The sequence below is a fragment of the Alligator mississippiensis genome, chromosome 6 (genome assembly GCF_030867095.1).
Source record: "Alligator mississippiensis isolate rAllMis1 chromosome 6, rAllMis1, whole genome shotgun sequence".
Taxonomy (NCBI): Eukaryota; Metazoa; Chordata; order Crocodylia; family Alligatoridae; genus Alligator; species Alligator mississippiensis.
This window is the reverse complement of record NC_081829.1, coordinates 21,734,400-21,754,738: the sequence shown is the minus strand read 5'-3', so window position 1 is coordinate 21,754,738 and position 20,339 is coordinate 21,734,400. Positions and strand designations below refer to the sequence as shown.

Sequence of the window (20,339 nt, the reverse complement as noted above, 5' to 3'; positions counted from 1 at the left end):
GTTATTGACCCCGAGTGACTGTACAAAAATCACTTAATCCCCCTGTGTATCAGGTTTTCCACAGGTGACTGTTAGCGGGGGCATGAGGTGGGCACATGCCTCCCCTGAGATTGGCCTCTGACTCGGCACTGCTCAGGATAGGGCAGTTTTTTTGCCACGCAGGCCCGGGGGGGGGGGGGGGGGGGGGGGGGAGGGGCACTAAGCCACAGCACAGAAGTATAGGAGTGGATAGGGGGCTTTTGGCCTGCCCCTGGGCCCACCCACAAATTGTGCCCCCCCAGACTCAGGAGGCACCAGTCATCCCTGAGTTTTTCCCATCTGCAAACCAGGGAAAAACAATCCAGACCTTTCCTTCCTCTGGCTCTAATAAAAAAAAATTGTTCAGCACATGGATGAGCATGACTTTCTTGGGAGAAATCAACATGGCTTTGTCAATGGGAAATCATGCCTCATCAACCTTCTAGGAGATCTTTGAAGGGGTCAATAAGCAGGTATACTGGGGTGATCCAATTGACATAGTATAGCTGGACTTTGAAAACACCTTTGATAAGGTCCCCCATCAGAGGCTCTTAACTTGAGCAAACTGATGATCTTTGCGATCATCACCTGCTGGAGCGATCATCACCTGCTGGATTTCACTATCCAACGCAGGGCGTCTAGGGCTCACACCAAGGCTAAAGCCCTTGACTTCAGAAGGGCCAACTTCAATGAGCTTAGGAGACTAGTGGGGGAGGCACTAAGGGCCCAGAAGGTAGAGGAGATGGGAGCCCACGAGGGATGGTCGTACCTTAAGGGGGCAATCCTCCAGGCCCAAAGGATAACAGTCCCTGAGAGAAGCAAGGGGGGTAAGAGTGCTCAGAGACCCCCTTGGCTCAGCAAGGGCATTCAGCAGTGCCTGAGGATTAAAAGGGAGGCGCACAACCAGTGGAAGGGAGAAACTGTCACCAAGGAGGAGTACTCCTCCTCGGCCCATGAGTGTAGGAGAGTTAGTAGGAAGGCCAAGGCAGAACTGGAACTCAGGCTAACATCCAGGATTAAGGACAACAAAAAGTCCATTTTCAAGTACATTGGGAGCAAGAAGAGGGCACCAGGCAATGTAGGGTCCCTGCAAGACACAAACGGTAATCTGGTGGCCACGTCAGACAAGAAAGCTGATATCTTTATCAGTCTCTTTGCCTCTGTTTTCCTGAACAGGGACCGGGATATCCCACCTACCAGAGGTAGGGACAATCTTGGGAATAGCTCTATCAAGCCTTTAGTCAGTGCAGATGTAGTTAGGGATCTTCTGGAAGGGCTAAACATTTTTAAATCTGCAGGTCCAGATGCCCTCTACCCAAGGGTGCTGAAGGAGCTGGCAGGGGTCATCACGGATCCTTTGGCCCCGCTGGATGAGCATTCGTGGTCATCTGGCCAGGTGCTGGGGGATTGGAAACTGGCTAATGTGGTCTCTATTTTTAAGAAGGGGAGGAAGGAGGACCCAAGTAATTATAGGCCTGTAAGCCTCACCTCAGTGCTCGGGAAGCTCTTGGAGAGGATCATCAAGGAGCACATCTGTGGAGGGCCTGCAGGGGAGATCATGCTCAGGGGCAATCAGCATGGGTTCACCAAAGGCAGGTCCTGCCAGACCAACCTGATTGCCTTTTACGACCAAGTAACTAAATCCTTGGATGATGGTGTCGCTCTGGACATAGTCTTTCTAGACTTTAAGAAGGCCTTTCACACTGTCTCTCACCCCATCCTCATCAATAAATTAAGTGACTGCGGCATTGATGCCTGCACAGTTGGATGGGTAAAAAATTGGCTGATGGGGTGCACCCAGAGAGTAGTGGTGGATGGGTTGTACTCAACCTGGCGAGATGTGAGCAGCGGGGTACCCCAGGGCTCGGTCCTCGGGCCCACACTGTTTAACATCTTCATCCGCGACTTGGACGAGGGGGTGGAAAGCATGCTGTCCAAGTTTGCTGATGATACTAAGATGTGGGGCGAGGTGGACACACTTGAAGGGAGAGAGAGGCTGCAAATAGATTTAGACAGACTACAAAAGTGGGCAGACGAGAATAGGATGGGGTTCAACATAGACAAATGTCGGGTACTACACCTTGGGAGAAGGAATCCACAGCATACATACAGGCTGGGGAGTTCCCTTCTTGAAAGCACAGAGGCAGAAAGGGATCTTGGAGTCATTATTGACTCCAAGATGAACATGAACCACCAATGCCAGACCTCAGCCAGCAAGGCCAGCCATACCTTGTCATGCATCCAAAGGTGCATCTCAAGTTGGTCCAGAGAAGTGATACTCCCCCTCTATGCAACTTTGGTCAGGCCACAGTTGGAGTACTGCATCCAGTACTGGGCACCGCACTTCAAAAGGGATGTGGCCAGCCTGGAGAGGGTTCAGAGGAGGGCCACCCGCTTGGTGAGAGGGCAGCAGGACAGGCCCTGTGAGGAGAGACTAAAGGACTGAACCTGTTCAGCCTCAGCAAAAGGAGGCTGAGGGGGGACCTGATGGCTGCCTACAAGCTCATCAAGGGGGGGATCAACAGCAAGTAGGCAGAGCTCCTTTCTCCCCAGCACCACCTGGGGTGATGAGGAACAATGGTCATAAACTGATGGAAAATAGGTTTAGGGTGGAGATCAGAAGGCAGTATTTTACAGTTAGGGTGGCCAAAATCTGGAACCAACTTCCCAGGGAAGTGGTCCTTGTCCCTACCTTGGGCATATTCAAGAGGAGGTTGGATGATCACCTGTCTGGGGTCTTGTGAACCCAGCATTCATTTCTGCCTGTGGCAGGGGGTCAGGCTAGATGATCCCTCCTGACCCTAGCTACTATGAAACTATGAAACGAAATTAGGTAGTCATGGGATTATAGGGAATGTCCATTCATGGACTAGAAATTGGCTCAAGGATAGAAAGCAAAGAGCAAGTATAAATGGTTAATTTTCAAGATAGTAACAAGTAAACAGTGGGTCCCCCAGGGATCTGTGTTAGGACCAGTGCTGTTTAACATATTCATAAATGATCTGGAAAAGGGGTTGAGTAGCAAGGTGGCCAAACTTGTCAATGAATTAAGCAAAGTGGCAAAAACCAAGGCAGACTGCGAGGAACTACAGAAGAATCTGGCATGATTGAGTGAATGAGCAACTAAATGGCAGATAAGTGCAAAGTGATGCACTGGGGCAAAACAAACTCAAACTATCCTACACTATGATGGGCTCTACATTAGCTGTTACCACACAGGAAAGAGATCTGGCATTCATGTGGACAGTTCCATAAAAACATCAGCTCAGTGTTCAACAGCCAGCAAAATGACAGGAATTATTAAGAAGGGAACTGTGAACAAAACAGAAAGTATCATTATTTCCTTTTAATAAATCCATAATCCATCCACATCTTGAATACTGGGCCCAGTTCTGGTCCCCACACCTCTAAAAGGATATAGAAAAACTAGAGAAGATACAGAGAAGGGCAACAAGAATGATTAGCAGTATGGACAGGCTTCCATATGAGACACTAAAGAGGCTAGGCCTATTCAGTTTAGAAAGAGATGCTTGAGAGGAGACATGATAAGGGCTTACAAAATATCAAATGGCAAAGAAGAAGTAAATAGGGATTTATTATTTACTAGCCAACTGCCTGTCATGAATGATGAAGCGTTTCAGGGAGAGCTTAATGCTCCCCACCACTCACCCTTTTGGGCCGGCCATGTAAACCAGGGGCGGGCAGTTCTTTTGGGAGGAGGGCCACTTACCGAGTTTTGGCCAGCAGTCGAAGGCTATGTGGGTAGCTCTGTCCCTTGGCAGGGGCCTCTCCACCCCCCCTCCCCCCCCAGTTGCCATCTTGTGACCGGAAGTCCCACCCCCAACCCCTGACCTTTGCCACCAGAAGTCCCTCCCCTTGCCCCTGGAAGTACTCCATTCAGCAAGGGGTTGTGCCATCTTGGAACCAAAAAAATACCACATTAAATTCCAAAAAGGAAACATCTACTTCATTAATCTGATTTCAAACAATGTTTTTTTTCCCCCGATATACATGTGTTTGTGTCATGCACATAGAGGGGATTGCACAATAGCTTAAAATGAAGTTTTACTCTTATATATTGTGGGGGATGGGTATAGGTTTGTCAGGGACTGTGGAAGTGTGTGGATATGTGGGATGTGGGTCAGTATGGGGTTTGTGTGGGGCTGTGTGTGTGTGTGTGTGTGGGCGGGGGGGGGAGGTTGGCCTGTGTGACCTGGTATAGATGGTGGGGTCTGCATGTACAGTAGCGCGAGGGGGGTGAGGGTGCATTTGTGGGGTGTGTGTGTGGGAATAATCCTATGAACACACACACCCTCACCCACTCTGCCCCTGGCCACACACCCACACCCACCCATCCACTCTGCCCCTGGCTTCACAACCACACCCACCCACCCACCCACCCTGCCCTTAGCTGCACAACCACACCCGCCCACTGTGCCCCTGGCTCCAGAACCACACCCACCCACCCACGGGGTCCACAACCACGCTCACCCACTCAACCCCTGGCCACATACCCACCCATCCACTCTGCCTGTGGCTGCACAACCACCCACACCCAAGCACTGTGCCCCTGGCTCCAGAATCAGGCCCACCTTCTCACAGGGTCCACAACCACACCCACCCACTCTGCCCCTGACCACACATCCACACCCACCCACTTCCTCTGTCCCTAGCCACACACCCACACCCACCCACCCACTCTGCCCCTGGCCTCACAACCAGACTCACTCCCCGCCCCCCACAGTGCCCCTAGCTCCAGAATCATGCCCACCCTCCCATGGGGTCCACAACCACAGCCACCCACCCTCTCTGCCCCTGGCCTCACAACCACACCAACCCATCCAATCTGCCCCAGGCCTCACAACCACACCCACCCTCCCACTCTGCCGTCCACTGCACACCCACCCCCATTCACCCACCCAGGCAGCCCCTGGCTGCACACCCACCCTTCCCACTCTGCCCCAGGCTCCACAACTGCACCCACCCATGCTACCTCTGGCTGCACAACCACACCCACACAACCATCCACTCTGCCCCTGGGTCCACAACCACACCCAGCCACTCTGCTCCTGGTGGCACACCCACACCCACCTACCCACTCTGGCCCTGGCTGCACACATAAGACACGCCCACACTTACCCACACCATACCAGACACACACGCACACACACCCTACCGGCAGCTCCGTGCTCCCTGCTCCTGCAATGCAGCCAGGCCATGTGGCACCAGCAGTGCTGGCAGGCAGGGAGTGCAATTGCTGGGGGTAGGTCGGGGTGACCTGCTCAGTCCTGCTGAGGCTCCCCCTGGGTCCTACTGCCCCTGTCTCCTATCAGCTTTGACAGGAGCCAGAGTAAGTCAATACACTTTTAAAGCCTAAGGGCTCCCTTCACCTCTGGCTCCCTGCCTGAAGGGGCGGGGCCGCTCAGCCAATTGCCACTCGCCCTCTCCAGGGCACATGTGTAGTTGGCCCCCAGCATTACAAACAGATAGAGGGAAGTACTAAGCCTTTTATTATAATTATCTTTCACAATATAAGAACCAGAGGTCACAAAATGAAACTAGTAGGTAGTAAGTTTAAAACTAACAAAAGGAAGTTCTTTTGCACACTGTGTTCTTACATTTTGAAATTCATTGCAACCAAATGTTGTGGAAGATGACATTTTAGTTAGATTCAAAAAGGGATTGGACAAATTCTTGGGAGGAAAGGGGCATCAGTAGCTATTGAGCACAGGAGTTAGGGACATAGCCTCTGAATCAGAATTTCCTAGATCTTAAACACTGGAGGCAGCAAATGAGAGAAGAACAGTAGGAAGAGGACCCTGGTCATATCCAGTTCACTCTCCCTTTCTGCATCCAGTCTCTGCCATTGTGCAACATAGGATGCTGGGCAAGATGGACTTATGCTCTGACCCAGTAAGGCTAGGGACAGACATTCAAAAAGCCTTAGCCTAAATTGATTCAATCTTTGCAGGTTAATCTAACCTGGCTAGGCTAAATCAGTTTGTAACGGTGAAGACATCCCAGGAAATGCTGGCCCGTGCCTGCAGTGGCTCAGGCTAGAAGCTAAGGGGTGCTAGAGCAGCCCTCCCTTCTTTTTCACAGTGCTCAGCTGACGGGGGGCATGGCCAGGCCCTGGCAGGATGCTCTGATTAGGAAACCCCTGCCCCCACACCCCCGCTCCCCCCAGCCCATCAGGGAATTGATAACACAGTATTTATCACCCCTAACTCAGTGTTTATCAGTCCATTAAGAAAACAACAGAGGGACATTACCAGCTACCTGTTGATTCAGCCTTTGCCCCATCTGCAACAGCAAGGACTGTAGCCAGCATGTGGTCTGCTAGCTAACGCTGAGAAGTGTCTGTATAAGGCAGAGGGGAGGAGAGGGGAGGGGAGGAAAGGAGCAAGGGGAAGCCAAGCAGATGCCTGTAGTCTCTGTCAAGTTCCAACCAGGGAGCAGAGGGGAGGGGCCAGCTGTTCTGTGGAGCAGATGCCCCGTGCAGTCCAGAGATCATGCCGGGATGCTGGGGGACTCTCATTTTACTTAAACCAGCAAGAGGTCTGGGATAGACATTGAATAAACCTGTTTAACCCAAATCAGTTAAGTCTGATGCTACATTCAACCAGGTTTATCTCAAACCAGCTTCAGCCATTTGCACTGAACATCTGTTCTGCTATGGGTTTAAACCAGTTTCTGGCACTTAAATCAGTTTATGTATAATGTCTGTCCCTAGCCCTCATGGCAATTATTATGTTTTTATATTCCTTAATTACCAGTAATTAACACTTGTAGGATGCTTTAAGTCCATTGTCTGAAGGCACTATGAAAGTGTACAGAACTGTCCTACTTCGGCAAATCACTTAAGTGCATGTGTGACACTTCAAGGACATTAGTGGTCCCAACTAAGACTTAAAGCACAAGATTAAGTATTTTGCTGAACTGAATCTCAAATTCCCTAGTATTAAGTTAAGAAATAAATCAACATCCTAGTATAGCAAAACACCAACAAACCACTCGAAGTCCTTTAAATGCACATCCCATACCTGAGTACATCTGGCTCAATTGACTGTGATGCAAGCTTCTCAAAAATTCTAATGAGAGGAAGGTGTAATGGGTTGCCGTCATTGATCAGGGCTGCCTGACAAGAGTTTATGATAGCGCTCAGCAAGCTGGACCCACACATCACTTGGCGGCTTTTTTCTGACTTCACCAGAGACTGAATGTGATCTGCCACAGCACACTGGATCTCCTGAGAGAGCTGAAAGAAAAAGGGCTGAGGTTAGCATCTGTGACTGATTTGGCATGCTGATGGATTTTTTACTGCGCAATAAATAATGGGGATCTAAGGCTATGTCTCCCCGCTTCCTGGTGCTTACAAGACTGCTTATTCCACGTACCTAGTTCTATTCTGCATGTGCAGAACTCGGATAGGAAGTAGTAAATTATTAGGGAATTGGTGAGGTTTTACGGAATTGGTGAGGTTTTATTCACCAAGGCGCCCCCGGGGGTTACAAGAAATAATGGCCACAAGCTAGCAGACAGCAGATTTAGACTAGACATTAGGAAGAACTTTTTCACAGTTAGAGTGGCCAAGGTCTGGAACGGGCTCCCAAAGGAGGTGGTGCTCTCCCCTACCCTGGGGGTCTTCAAGAGGAGGTTAGATAGGCATCTAGCTGGGGTCATCTGAACCCAGCACTCTTTCCTGCCTATGCAGGGGGTCGGACTCGATGATCTGTTGAGGTCCCTTCCGACCCTAATGTCTATGAATCTATGAACCTCCACGAGGGCATCATTCCACCCCCCGCCTTCCTGGATACACTACTGGGGGTGGGGCTGCGCCTCTTGGAGACTCTTGGGGGGGAAGGGGGCCATGCTGTTCCCACCTCTAAATCAGTGCCCGAGCCTGGGACTTTGCTTGCCCACCCTAACTTACTCTATTGTTCAGACTCTTTATGGTGTGGGCCAAGTTTAGAGGAACCTGAGACCTACATTTTTCGCGTCTGATACCCATAATCAAGGACATATTTACAGAGAGGTTAGCATCCAGATTTCCCCATTCCCACTTATCACAAGATTAAACAGTTCAAAATGTGGCCACTTAGTTTGGTTCCTTAAGAGTTCTCAGGAAATGTTTGCCCTGAATCTCAATTGCTATGCTTTTCATATTACACAAGCAGAAGTGTATACTCTTCCACTACCCTTATTGCAGATTATAAGTATGATTCTCCTAAAAGAAGCTTCATTGACCTGCAGAAATAAATAGCTAGTTTTTAACTCTTTTTCATTTTTAATTCTATTATTTTATTCACTTCTACTGGATGCAAAATACATTGAAAGTCTGTGAAAAGTTTAAAAAATAAAAGTGAAAACTACAAATCCTGAGTAAGTGAAATGACAGATTTACTCCAAAATAAATCTAATGTGACCATAATGGAGTACAAAAAATTGATTGTTCTCATTATCATAGCAGCTCTGTCAATAACAATATTGCCTTGTTTTAAATAAAATGTGATGTTTTCAGGAATATTAGTTCCAGTAAAATGGTTTTTTAGTGAAAATATTAATGGTGGCAGGAAACCAGTCTGTGTTTCCCCATATATATGGATTGATTTTCATAACACATATTACTTGCACCATGAGTCAGGATACTGGAGGTTCAATTAGAATACAGAAAGGTTTGCAGTTGTGCATCAGATTAGTGTCTAAGGTCAAAATGTCACCTAGCAATTTGCCCAACATTCTTAAGTAGTTCCCAGCTTCCTCCAATTTGGTTGCTGAATATATATCACTGTAATTCCCCTTCCAAATGAGAGAAGGGGAGCACTTCAAATAATCTGCAGTGTAGATTCATTTTAATCAGGTGCAATTCTCTCTCCTGTGAGATAGCCATAGTTCCATATGCTATTCTAAAATACAAAATAATAAATGAATCCCACAGCACCTTCCATTCAAGAAACTCAGTCTTCATTCATTAATTTAACTTCCCCACACCTCCCTGATGTAAGTACCATTTTTTCATAGCAGTGGAGAAGCCAACACACAGAGAGTAAAATTTTCAAAAGCTCTAAGTGACTTAGGAACGCAGCTCTCATTTTTGAAAGCAAGTTGGGTTGTTAGGAGCCTAAATTCCATTTTGTTGTAAGACCCTAGGTCGCTCGTGTAAATGTGAATTAGGCTCCTTAGTCACTTGCATGCTTTTGGAAATTGTGTCCAGAATGAATCAACAAGAGAGTAACTCCTGAGGTAATTGGAAATGGCCAGCCCTTAGTGCGTTCTTTTTCAGTGGCATTAATGAGTAAAAACTGCATGGGTGAGGGTTTGCAGAACTGGGTGGTATAATATATTCCGATATAAACAAAGCTCTTGTGTTTCTAGTGTCCATTTCTCTTTGGGGTAAAAACTAGGGGAGGGAAGTAGATTTGATAAATTGCATATAGTACACTCATTTCAGCTACAGCTAATGAAGGCAGAGATGGCCTGTCTGACTGGAAGATGTAGGGAGCAGGAGTAATGGACAGATCATTCTGAATGTGCCCTGCGTAAAAATACTTCCCCTTAGCAACCCCACTCTGCCACTGTGACAGACAGGATACTGGGCTAGACAGACCTGTGGTCTGACACACTACAGCACTTTTTATATTCTTAGGACTCCTTTGAGGGAACAATCTAAACCAAGTTTTTCACACATGGTCTCTCTTTCCTGACCTATACAATTTTCAATCGTCAGAAAGTTCACAAGCAGTTCTGGAATGAGAAACAGCGTGGTTTGTGGTTTGTACTACAGCTACTGCATTGCTGGCCTCAGTATATGGAGCATCTCTGAGAAAGAGTTGCTAGTATTTCCCAGCTGCAAGAGGAACACTGAATAACAGATCAGGCAGGCATAACCCACTTTATGGTGGTTAGAGCCCTTTATTAGGAAGCAAAAATACAAGTTCAGCCCCATTTTGGGTGAGGGGAACTTAGAGGCAACAACTCTTGCTCCTTGAATAGATGCCTTAACTTGTAGGTCTTTGAGATACTTTACTTCCAGCAGGTATATATGTGCCTGGGTCATTCTATTGCACCGCAGGTGGAAACAAAAACCAAATTGTTCAAATAAGTTGAACTGTTCATTTAGGCATATAAACAGCTCACCAAAACTCCCTAAGTAGCCCTCAGACCCAAATAATTGCCCACCCCTGACTCAGCCCTCATTGTAAGCTATTAACCCCCGGGGAAATTCTAACTCATTGAATTACATTCTTATTCTGCAAGTCAACCTAATTTCAGATGCTTTTCATTTCTTTTCCCAAGTACTGTGAAGCATTGTGATATCCCAAAGCATATGATAAGATCCCAGTGCAGACTTTTATGAAATACCATAGGCATGTCTGAAAGATAAGGTTTCTGCACAACTTACATGGAGTGTCAGAAGAATTCCCTATTTGAGGACTTTTTAAAAAAGCAAAAACACAGTCTGAGAGTTTGGGATATTCCACATTTTTGTTAATAGTTTGAAGAGCAAGCTAAAAAACACAAGGCTAAAAGGACAAGCTATGTGGCAGGCAAACAGAGAGGAGTAAGAGGCCTTGCTCTGCATAAACCAAGTGAAAACCTCCACTGCTGCTCTTTGGTGAATAAATGAAGCTAATTTTCTGAATCTGAATAATGACATGGCATGCAGATAGGCTGCAAGTTTTCTGTTCTCTTACAAGCAGGATGCATCAGCAAAGAAAAGCCTACAATCACTATACTCTGAGATATGTCAGCTGGGCCTCTCCGTGGGGGAAATTCAATTGGTAAAAGTTCAGGGGGGAAATCTGGCTGCCACATCCCAGAACTAGCTACAGAGCATGCACCCTGAGCCTCATATATCTAACAAGAACATGCTTCTGCTCAACTCTATTTCATGCATTTCTACCCTCAGTTTTGAGAAGTACATCTCTAAAAATGGCATGGAGGCCTGACCAAAGGTGCCTTGAGACCCACTTACAGCATATATTGCCATAATCTCAGGTATGTTGTGGTACTAACAAAAAATGGTCTTTGACAGAATTCTGTTTCACCTAGTGTACAACCCAAAGTGTAGCTTGTGACTAACTCTGAGTTACCCAACTGAAGCACAGGAGTGCCCCTCTCTGGACACATAATGTGTCCACTTCATACGGAGGATGAAGGAGACTTCAGTGATTCCCTGGAGGACAATTTCTATTCTCATAAAAAGCTCATTTACAAAAATCTCTCCTGCACTTTAGTCAGGTAACTCAGTTGATCAACAGAAAAGCATAAAATTTTACATGGTAAGATTCACGTAGGTATTAAAACAACCAAATGACTCTCGCTTTGGTCCTCAACGTATCTGCAATGAACAACTGAGCAAAACATTTTGCTATAATACAAAATGTTTTCCTCCTGTTCCTATAGTGGGGTCGTACACAGTAGCCGGGTCTACACAAGATGCTTACTGCACAGTAGCTTGTTACTACTGCATAGCAGCATCACTAGACACAAACCATGACACAATGCTACTGAGCAGTAGTAATGAGCTACTGTGCAGTATCGTTGGTTACTGCGCAGTCATTTAGTACTTGCCTATGCAAGTGTGCCTATGCAACTACTAAATGACTGCTCAGTAGCCACTGTGCAGTGGGCAGCTCATGTAAACATGCCCAGTATCTCAGACATGACCTATCAAAAGGGAAAAGTTAAAGGGGAATTATAACAAAGGGGTCAAATCCAGATTGAGATGATAAATAATTCTTATCAACCAGATTACTTGAATAATTTCCTGAATGGACCATGCCCTAATTTTTTAATGAAATATACAGCTCAATCTTTTCTCTTCTTTATTTGCTGAACAATTCCACAAACCAGATCATGAAAAGCATTTGGAATAGAAATGTGTCTCAATTTGCCCTGTAAAAATTCTCATCATAAGTGATATATGTCTTTATATTTCCAGTTCACTAAACATATGCCAGAATGCATGGTTTTGTAACATCATAAAAATTAGGGACTAAAGTGTGACATGAGTGAGAGGCAATGTTCTGGGATGTCATTAATTAAGAAGGAAATTCCAAAAGAAACAGCTTTTAAAAGTTGAAAACGAGTATCCTACTGTGAATGCTCTTATCCACATTGCTTGGCTAGAGAGAACATGAACCCAGTTTATTCCAAATAAGTGTCAACTTTTTTCTCTTTTTTTCACTGAAGATTTTGCATTTAAAGGAAGGAAATATGCCTCACACAAATATAGTCATTACAATGAATACACTGATGGGAACATGCTTAGTTTGCAAAAGCTCTCGGTTTCTGAAATCCCAGGAGCAATTCCCTATATATATATTTCTCTCTCTCTCTCACTTAAAGAATCAAACAGCACTTTTGCTTCGTTTTGGTTTGTTTTTTTTATGAGGGCTTTTAGCAAATTTTCATATGTTGCATTTGACATCCAAGTGTTTTTTTTTTTTTATTGCATCTAGAAATGGGGGCAACATACAACCACAGATCTATTCTCATCATCTTTTAATTGTCATTCTGAAGGAACAGAAGAAAAGCGTTGTGTCAAACTGAGTTTCCTCTCTAAATTGTTACCTATTACTGCCCTTAGTACATTGACACATTCAGCGTTAGTTGAGCACATCACTGCTTGGGGCTGAAAAAGGTCACTGAGAAGCAGCAAATCCTACAGGGAATGGATTTTATTTCCTTAGGTCAGAATCAGGATGCATTAGCTTTTACTAATGTCCACTAATGCTTCTGCACAAAGCAGCAGTTGCTGTTTTCTCTCTTCAGTAAAACTAAAAGACTTGTACAGTATACAGAGCTAAATTGACCCTGATGCTCTTCGAGAGAGAGAACTTCATGCACAGATGTGAGATGTTTTTACCTGGCATTAGGTGTAGTCCAGTTCCCATTCATTGCTTACCCCTGCAATTGAAGAACATTCTATTTCATTCAAACTCAGCTCAAACTGTGCTGGTCCCAGAAGCCTTACCAGGACACCAGGTAAGGCCGGCAGCTGGAGTATAGCTCCAGCCGGCCAGGCTCTGTTTTGGGTGGCACACACTGCCGCCACGTGCACTACCCCACTGTTTTTTGATGTGGGATTTTTTTGACCCCAGGATCTCCCAGGGTCAAGAAAACCACCCACACTGCAAAGTAGCAGCATGAGGAATGCCTACATATGTGCTGTGTGGCACCGCAGAAGTGTCTGTGGTGCCACATACTGTACCGCATATCCGCGCTCATCTGGATATAGTCCACTTTTTTACCCTTCCTGCCCCTATCATTATGGCATCCAGCGCTGCATATGGGTCTAAAAAGCATAGAAAAAAAAAAAGACAACCTTCCCTGTTACACTCCTCTGTGCATTCTTGCATCAGTTGCAAGATCAGCAAACCTAGAACAAAGCAGCTGGATCTTCCTACCCTTTCCTGGCCCCTTCACTACAAAAGCAAGCATAAAAGTTCCTTTCTTGTTTGAAAAGAGACTAAAGGGAGCATTCAGATGGGCAAACAAATGCCAGATCCCTGTTCCCTTCTGCCCATGTACAACAGGGATTTTTTAGGTCTAGGAGTCCACAGTTGGAAGGCTCTATATAGAAAGCATTTGATATGCCTTCATCACAGCTATCAAATACCAATGCACTAAAGGGCAAGGAAAAACAGCAGGTGTAACAAGTACACAGATTGGGAAGGAAAAATCCTCATTTTCTCTATGTGTTATTACTCAATGAGGAAAGCTACTCAACTTTCACTGTCACCTTTTGTACCAGATCATGAGTCCATTATGTAAAGTGAGTAGCTTCACACTCCACAAGTGTTCTCTTAATGCTATTCAATATAAGAAAAGGTACCAAGCCACTCCTTAGTCTCACTACTTGGTGCTGGCATCACAAACCTAACACAACCACAGAAGAGCAGATTTCAGTCTATTCTGTCTCACCCTCCTCCAAACAGAATCAGCAGCTAAGTTCTGGAGACCAAACTTTTACTGTGACCATGAAAAAGCAGCAAAAAGACTCCAGAGTGCCACAAGATTCCCAAAGCACTAACAGCTAGTAACATTTGCAGGCTGAGCAAGGAGGCCATCAAAGAGGACATTACAGTTTTCTGCTACTCTCTCCTCTGTGCTCTATTGATACAAAACCAGACATCTTTATGTCCTCTATTTTTCTAGAGGACATAGAGGCATCCGGTTTCGTATCCATAGAGGACAGAGGACAACCAGACTGTCCTCTTTGATGGCCACCCTAATGCTGAGCAAACCTGGCCAAGACATCTGAGGGAATCTGCACTCACAGTATCTGCATTCGAGAATTAAATGTGAGATTATGAAGATACTAAATCACATCCCTTAGCAAGGTAGCACATTCTGACGGACCCAGGCAGTAGATTAAGATCTCTGAGAGACAAAGGACCAGATTCTATTCCACCTGTTAGGTGCAAAGACAGACTTACACATCTAAATGCAATCCTATTCCATTCTGTTCCAGTTCATGAAGACGCATATCACATCTAATTTTGCAATGAACCGTCATCTGACCCATAAGTCACAAAAAAAAACAGAAAAAGGAGGAGAACCCAACCCATCTTTTGTATTAACCATTTTCATGAGGTCAGGCAAAGTAGAATAGAATAACATTTAAGCCCCTAAATCCACTTGCATGCTTGCTTAATAGGTTTAATGGAATTTGGCCCAAGGTCCATCATAGGCTCTATTGTTGATGGGACCTTTAGCAAGTCACTTCTCTCTCTGATCCTATTTCTCCTCCCATGCTTTCTCTTGTCCATTTGTACTATACTCTCTTTTGGGACAGGGATGTTTCTTATCCATAGTAAGAGATAAATGGAGCTCCTATCTCAGAGGGGACCTCCAGTCACTGTGGCCATACCAAATAAATACTGCTAATCATTTTTATCAAATGAGAAAGGAGTGAAGAAGAAAATTAAAAAATGAAATAAAGATTAATAGATACAAATACGTTACTGAGATGGATGGAATATGTGTCCCAGAACTTTATATTTTTAATAACACTGCCATCTACTGAAAGTCTGTACAGTTTTTATTTTTCTCTGCCTCGTACGGCAGAGCCCTAGAGCCAACTTTACTACAGCAAATTTCTTGATTGCTATTTCTCTCATCTAATTAACTGTTCTACTTGTTTTTCAGAAATTAATTACAGTCATTATCAAAATTTTAATAGATGTTGGCTTGGATTGCTACAAAGACTCAAGAAATGCCAGAAGTTAATTATGCTCCCGCCTTCCAAAGACGTAGATGAGGAGTTCTGATGTGATTGCAAATCTCCAGTTTATATGTTAATTTGTATCCAAATATTTTAGAAATGGAAGACAACATCATTTGAGTAATCTATTGGGGTGTGTCAAGGGAGTGTTTGACAACATAAAATTTATCCAAGAACATTCCTATTTGCACTGAGGCTAAGAAAATCTTGAGACTGAAGCACTAAATTCCTGTTGGTTGATGCACCAGTTTGTAACTGCTACAGACAGTCTGCAGGCTTGATCCTGCTCTGATGCACCATTTTACACTTATGTCACACCACTGGCTCCAGTGATTTACAACAACAGAAGAATCAAGAGCAGAACTAGGACCCAGGACCGTAAACAGAAAATGCATCATGCACTACCCACAATATAGGAAAATTGTACATTGCTGGGGGCCAAGTAACAGCTGCTGTGTTGCAGATGGATAAACAGAAAGCACAAGACAGAATATCCCCTCCTTCCCAGACTCCTAGGAGTAAAAGGAGGAGGAGGAGGAATGGCCAGCTCTCTCAGCAGTCTATCTTACCCAAAGAGTATATTTCTGGATCAAGAAGATCTGTAGTCCTTCCTGTACACTGACCAATAAGAACTGTTCTGGGTGGGAAAATTTCAAGTAAAATCAGCAAGTTTCAGAAGTCACAAGTGATCATATTCCTTCCCTAATGTCCCATGCCCATGCCTGTTCTCTGCAGATATTAGTAAGCAAAAGGAAGCACACATGGGACAGTAGGGAAGAGCTTGGGACAGGTACTAGGAAGTCAGTTAATATGCACATGGTTTGAACACAAAACTGTAGTGACAGCCTCTCTTTAAATATTTGCTTTACTAAAGAGCTAATTTAGCGTAATAAGAATAGAGTCTAATTATCAAGCAGACAGTATATAAACGCAGGCACAATGTCTCTCAGAGTGCTTGAGGAGGTGACACCCTTTCTTTTACTTCTCTTCAAAACACCCCCTAAGGAGGTACCTGAAAAAAAGGGTCCTTACACTCTAAAGCGGGGGTGGCCAACCTGCGGCTTCGGAGTCCAAACTTAGAAGTCCAAACTGAGTAAAGTGCTCACTGCGAGCAGCTGTATCATGTGACGTGACGTGACAGCAATGGAAACTGGTCACCGTGTGCTTGTGCAAAGAGTCAAGGAGACGCATATTAACTTCTGAAGAGCTGCATGTGGCTCCAGAGCTGTGGGTTGGCTACCCCTGCTCTAAAGCCTTTAACGGCCCCCTCTCCCATTATAGTATACAGTTAATGGCAGAAGGAATGGTATAACCCATTTGATAGATCCGGCCCTTCATTTGGCCCTTTATATTTTCTGAATTTAATATATTAACATTCTTTTGAAACAATGGCAGCAGCAAATTTCAAGATGGACATTCCTTAGCAAGTAATGGCCCACTGTGCAAGGACTTGTGGCCTCCATTCCCATTAATATCATCAGTTACTATATGAGCTGCCATAGCGACTCATATATCACATGCACATTTTCCCCAAAAATCAGCCCTCCAAAATTGGGGTTCATGTCTTAAGATTGGGCAGGGGCATTTCTTCACTGGAATAGAAACAGGACAATGCTATGTCCAAAATGGCTGCCTGTTTCTCTCAGTAAGCAGGAGGGTGAGGTTTGGTGTCAACCATTTCTCAGCTACTTCCAGCTCACTGGCTAAGAGAAGCAGCAGCCATTCTGTGACATAGTCTGTCCATTAAAAAGTTGGCTCCAGGCCATGACTCTGGAAGAAACTTTTTGTTACTACATTCTGCTTTCCAAAAACAAGGTGTGCAACTTATTTGGGGGCATGTGCTATGCAAAGAAATTAGGTACCTGTATTATGGTAGAGCCTACTAAATGCCCTTCCCTTTATATTAGGCACCAAGAGCACCTATACACATGCATCGAGGCTGCCGGAGCATGGTAATTACCAATTGTCTTTATAATAATACAGACAAATACATATCCAATAAAATGAATAAATAAAAAGCATGAGTTCACACTGGGATTGTCAGGCCTCTTATTGAGCCTAGACTCTGAATATTATTCACCAGACAGCAAGCAGAGATCCAACATCCAACCCACAAAGGGTCCCAAAGACTTGCTGTGGCCTTATATAACTGTTCAGTCCTGAATATGATTCACATTTACACTTTCCTAATGCTGACAGTTATTGGTTCACAATAACAGTTAACAAACTTGTTTTTTAAAATCCATCTAAATACCTAACTTTCTAAAAATTACAGTCTCTCTCTTCAGTGTTCTTATAAATTAATGCTTAATATATGTGAGCACTATTTGATAATATTGACCATTATTTGACAATATTTGATGAGTCAATTGACAAAGTTTTTTTTGACCAGCCAAATTCTCAACCTTAAGTAAAACTAATTCTCCTACCCCCTGATGCCTGTGCAGTTACTCTGGCCAATTTATACAGAGGAATTGGAACCAAAACCCAACGCACCCAGCCCCAGAGCTGCAGTGGGCTGCATCCAGAGAGCAGATGCTCTGCACCAAAAAAGGACCAAAGTGTACAGTCAACACCCCACCCCCCAATCAAGAACCTTTAGTATGGAAGGTACTATACTGATAGAGGTCATTATCAATCTACAGGGCACCTTTATCCTAAACACAAGACCCCGTTAATGCCCCAAATCCTATGATCTCTCTAGAAGACAATCTCCTAAAACTATTCAAAAAAACCCCCTCCGCTTTACTTTTCTCTGATGAGCACAGCAAAACTTGCACTACTGCTTTGCTAGTATTTTATACTGATGCCAGCAACATTTTTATGCAGGAGGGAATGATTCTTATAGTAAGAGCCAGGGCCAAAGAGTGGGAGAAAAGTAAATGACAGCACCATCTAACCAGGCACTCACCTGAGCATGTTCCTCCCTGTAGAGCTTTGGAAGCAACCTCACCATGACACAGACAGCGCCTGGGTGCACAATTGAACAGTTTCCCCCTTCCAATCTGCAGGAAATAGACAACATCACTATAACAGCATCATTGACAAAGATATGCAAGGTTGGTTAATATTATAGCAGACAACAGCATTATGCTCTGCCTGAATTTGCCAGATTCAGCGTTAGCAACAAAACTAATGGACCAGCAACCTGGAACTGTCATAGATAGACTTGGAGCAACAAAGCCGAGGAATGCTTGACTATAGGTACTGGAAACTACAATTCAAGCTCTAATCTGACCTTGTGTATGATGAAAGTATGGCTGCACAGACATGAGAGGCAGTGCTATCACCTAGCTTGGAGGTCTTCAAGAGGAAGCTAGATAGTCACCTGGCTAGAGACATCTGACCTCGGTCCTCTTTCCTGCCAGGGGCAGGGGGTCAGACACAATGATCCATTGTGGACCCTTCCAACTCTACAATCTATGAATCTATGAAATGGCACTTTGAAAGCATGCTCTAACTTGGAGAATTTGCATCATAAACAGTAAACAATAAAAAGTCCCTAATGCATCAGCCCAAACCAGGTATTACATTCTCTGTTACCCTGATGTTCCAAGGAACCATCCTGTTCTCAAAAGGTACTCAAGTCCACCTAGACCTTAGGACTCACCCCTAGTTGAAAGGCACCAGCAGGAAAAAGACCTAATCTTGATAAAATCAGTCTCTCTCCCCCTCTCCCACCCTTCCCTGAACATCAAACCAAATCAGAACCTCCCCAGAGCATTACACGGTTGGGTTGCCTGTTTTTCTTCACAAATTTTTCACTTTTAGCATACAGCCCTGCATATTTAGGCACCAGGTAGAATTACATCATCAACATATCACAGAGAAATCATCTCATGACATCCTACTGGTAAGATGGACACATGCCTGAGAGAAAATCTCATGAGAGCTGCTTTCTTGTTTAATTTCTAAGCTAAAACTTTGCATGGAGAGTATTCAGAAGTACCCAAACCTCTGGCTGCATCTCTGAACTAAATCTATAACCTTCCTTCTAGAGCAGTGATTCTCAACCAGAGTGCCACAAGATCTTTTCAAGGGTTCCCCACCACCATGGTCACAATGTGGACCTGCCCTTCATGCCTCTGTTTCTGGAAGATGTTGTGCAAGGAAGCCATTAGGACAGGATGGGGCTCACTCGTGCAGCCTGGACTGAAGACAGGTCAGACAAGATACTGATTATTGCCAAGTATAGGGAAAAACTGAATGCAGACAGGTACTTGAAATTATCTCCAAGCTTGTCCTGGGACTTTCACAATCTCAAGAGTATTTCAAGTCTAATAACCAAGATTGTGTAGCAGGCTTTCCCTGTGTAGCTGGCTCACAGTTCCCTGTGCAGGGATATACAAGACACTAAAAAAATAGTGCCTACTCCAGAGCCTAGGCGAGGCTCACAGCCACTGAAATTAGACCCTGTATAGCAATGGTGTGAGTGTTCACTTGATCATTTGGGACAGGGGTTGGCAACCTATAATCCTTGAACCAGATCACGCCTACAGATGTGAAGCTTCAGCAGCATTTAGTGGTGGGACTTCAGCTGCATTTGCTTTCCCATGCTTACCAGCTGCGAGTGCTTCTCCCTGTGACGCCACAGGAAAAAGCAACATCAATGTGTGGGTTCTAGCATTAATCCACCTGTGACCTGAACTGGGTCAAGTCCAGTCCACAGCCTAAAATGGCTAATGAACACTGATCTGGGGAAATAGAAAATAGGTTTATTATTGAATAAATATATTGTGGCTTTCCCCATTATTTTAAACAGTGATACTTCATGCTGATTTCTTAAGTGTGTGTATCAGGGCACATCTACAGCCGATACGGTATTTTTATTATGTATGATTTTTATGCACTTTACTAATAAAAATACTTTTTAAAAATGTGGTGCCACTACATTCAGAAGTTATGGAGGGGTGCCTTGAGTCCAGAAAGGCTGAAAACCACTGTTCTCCGGATGTGGGCTGTCCAGTATCATCAGACATGCCATTCTTCTCAAATAAAACCCAGAGAGAAAACTTCAGACAATGTCTGGCAGCCCTAATGGGATGTAAAAAATAAAACAGCAAGCAGCAATCTACTGTATAAAACAGAA

General features: G+C 44.7%; 1 protein-coding gene across 1 annotated transcript in view; it reads right to left on the bottom strand.

The window, feature by feature from the left end:
* WDFY4 (WDFY family member 4) overlaps positions 1-20,339 on the bottom strand; it is a 287,362-nt gene that overhangs the window by 205,807 nt on the left and 61,216 nt on the right. Inside the window, exons 13-14 of the mRNA XM_019499474.2 lie at positions 18,162-18,255; positions 7,062-7,276 (exon numbers count right to left, since the gene is read on the bottom strand). Coding sequence (XP_019355019.2) covers positions 7,062-7,276; positions 18,162-18,255 — 309 coding nt within the window. The remainder of the gene's footprint in view (positions 1-7,061; positions 7,277-18,161; positions 18,256-20,339) is intronic.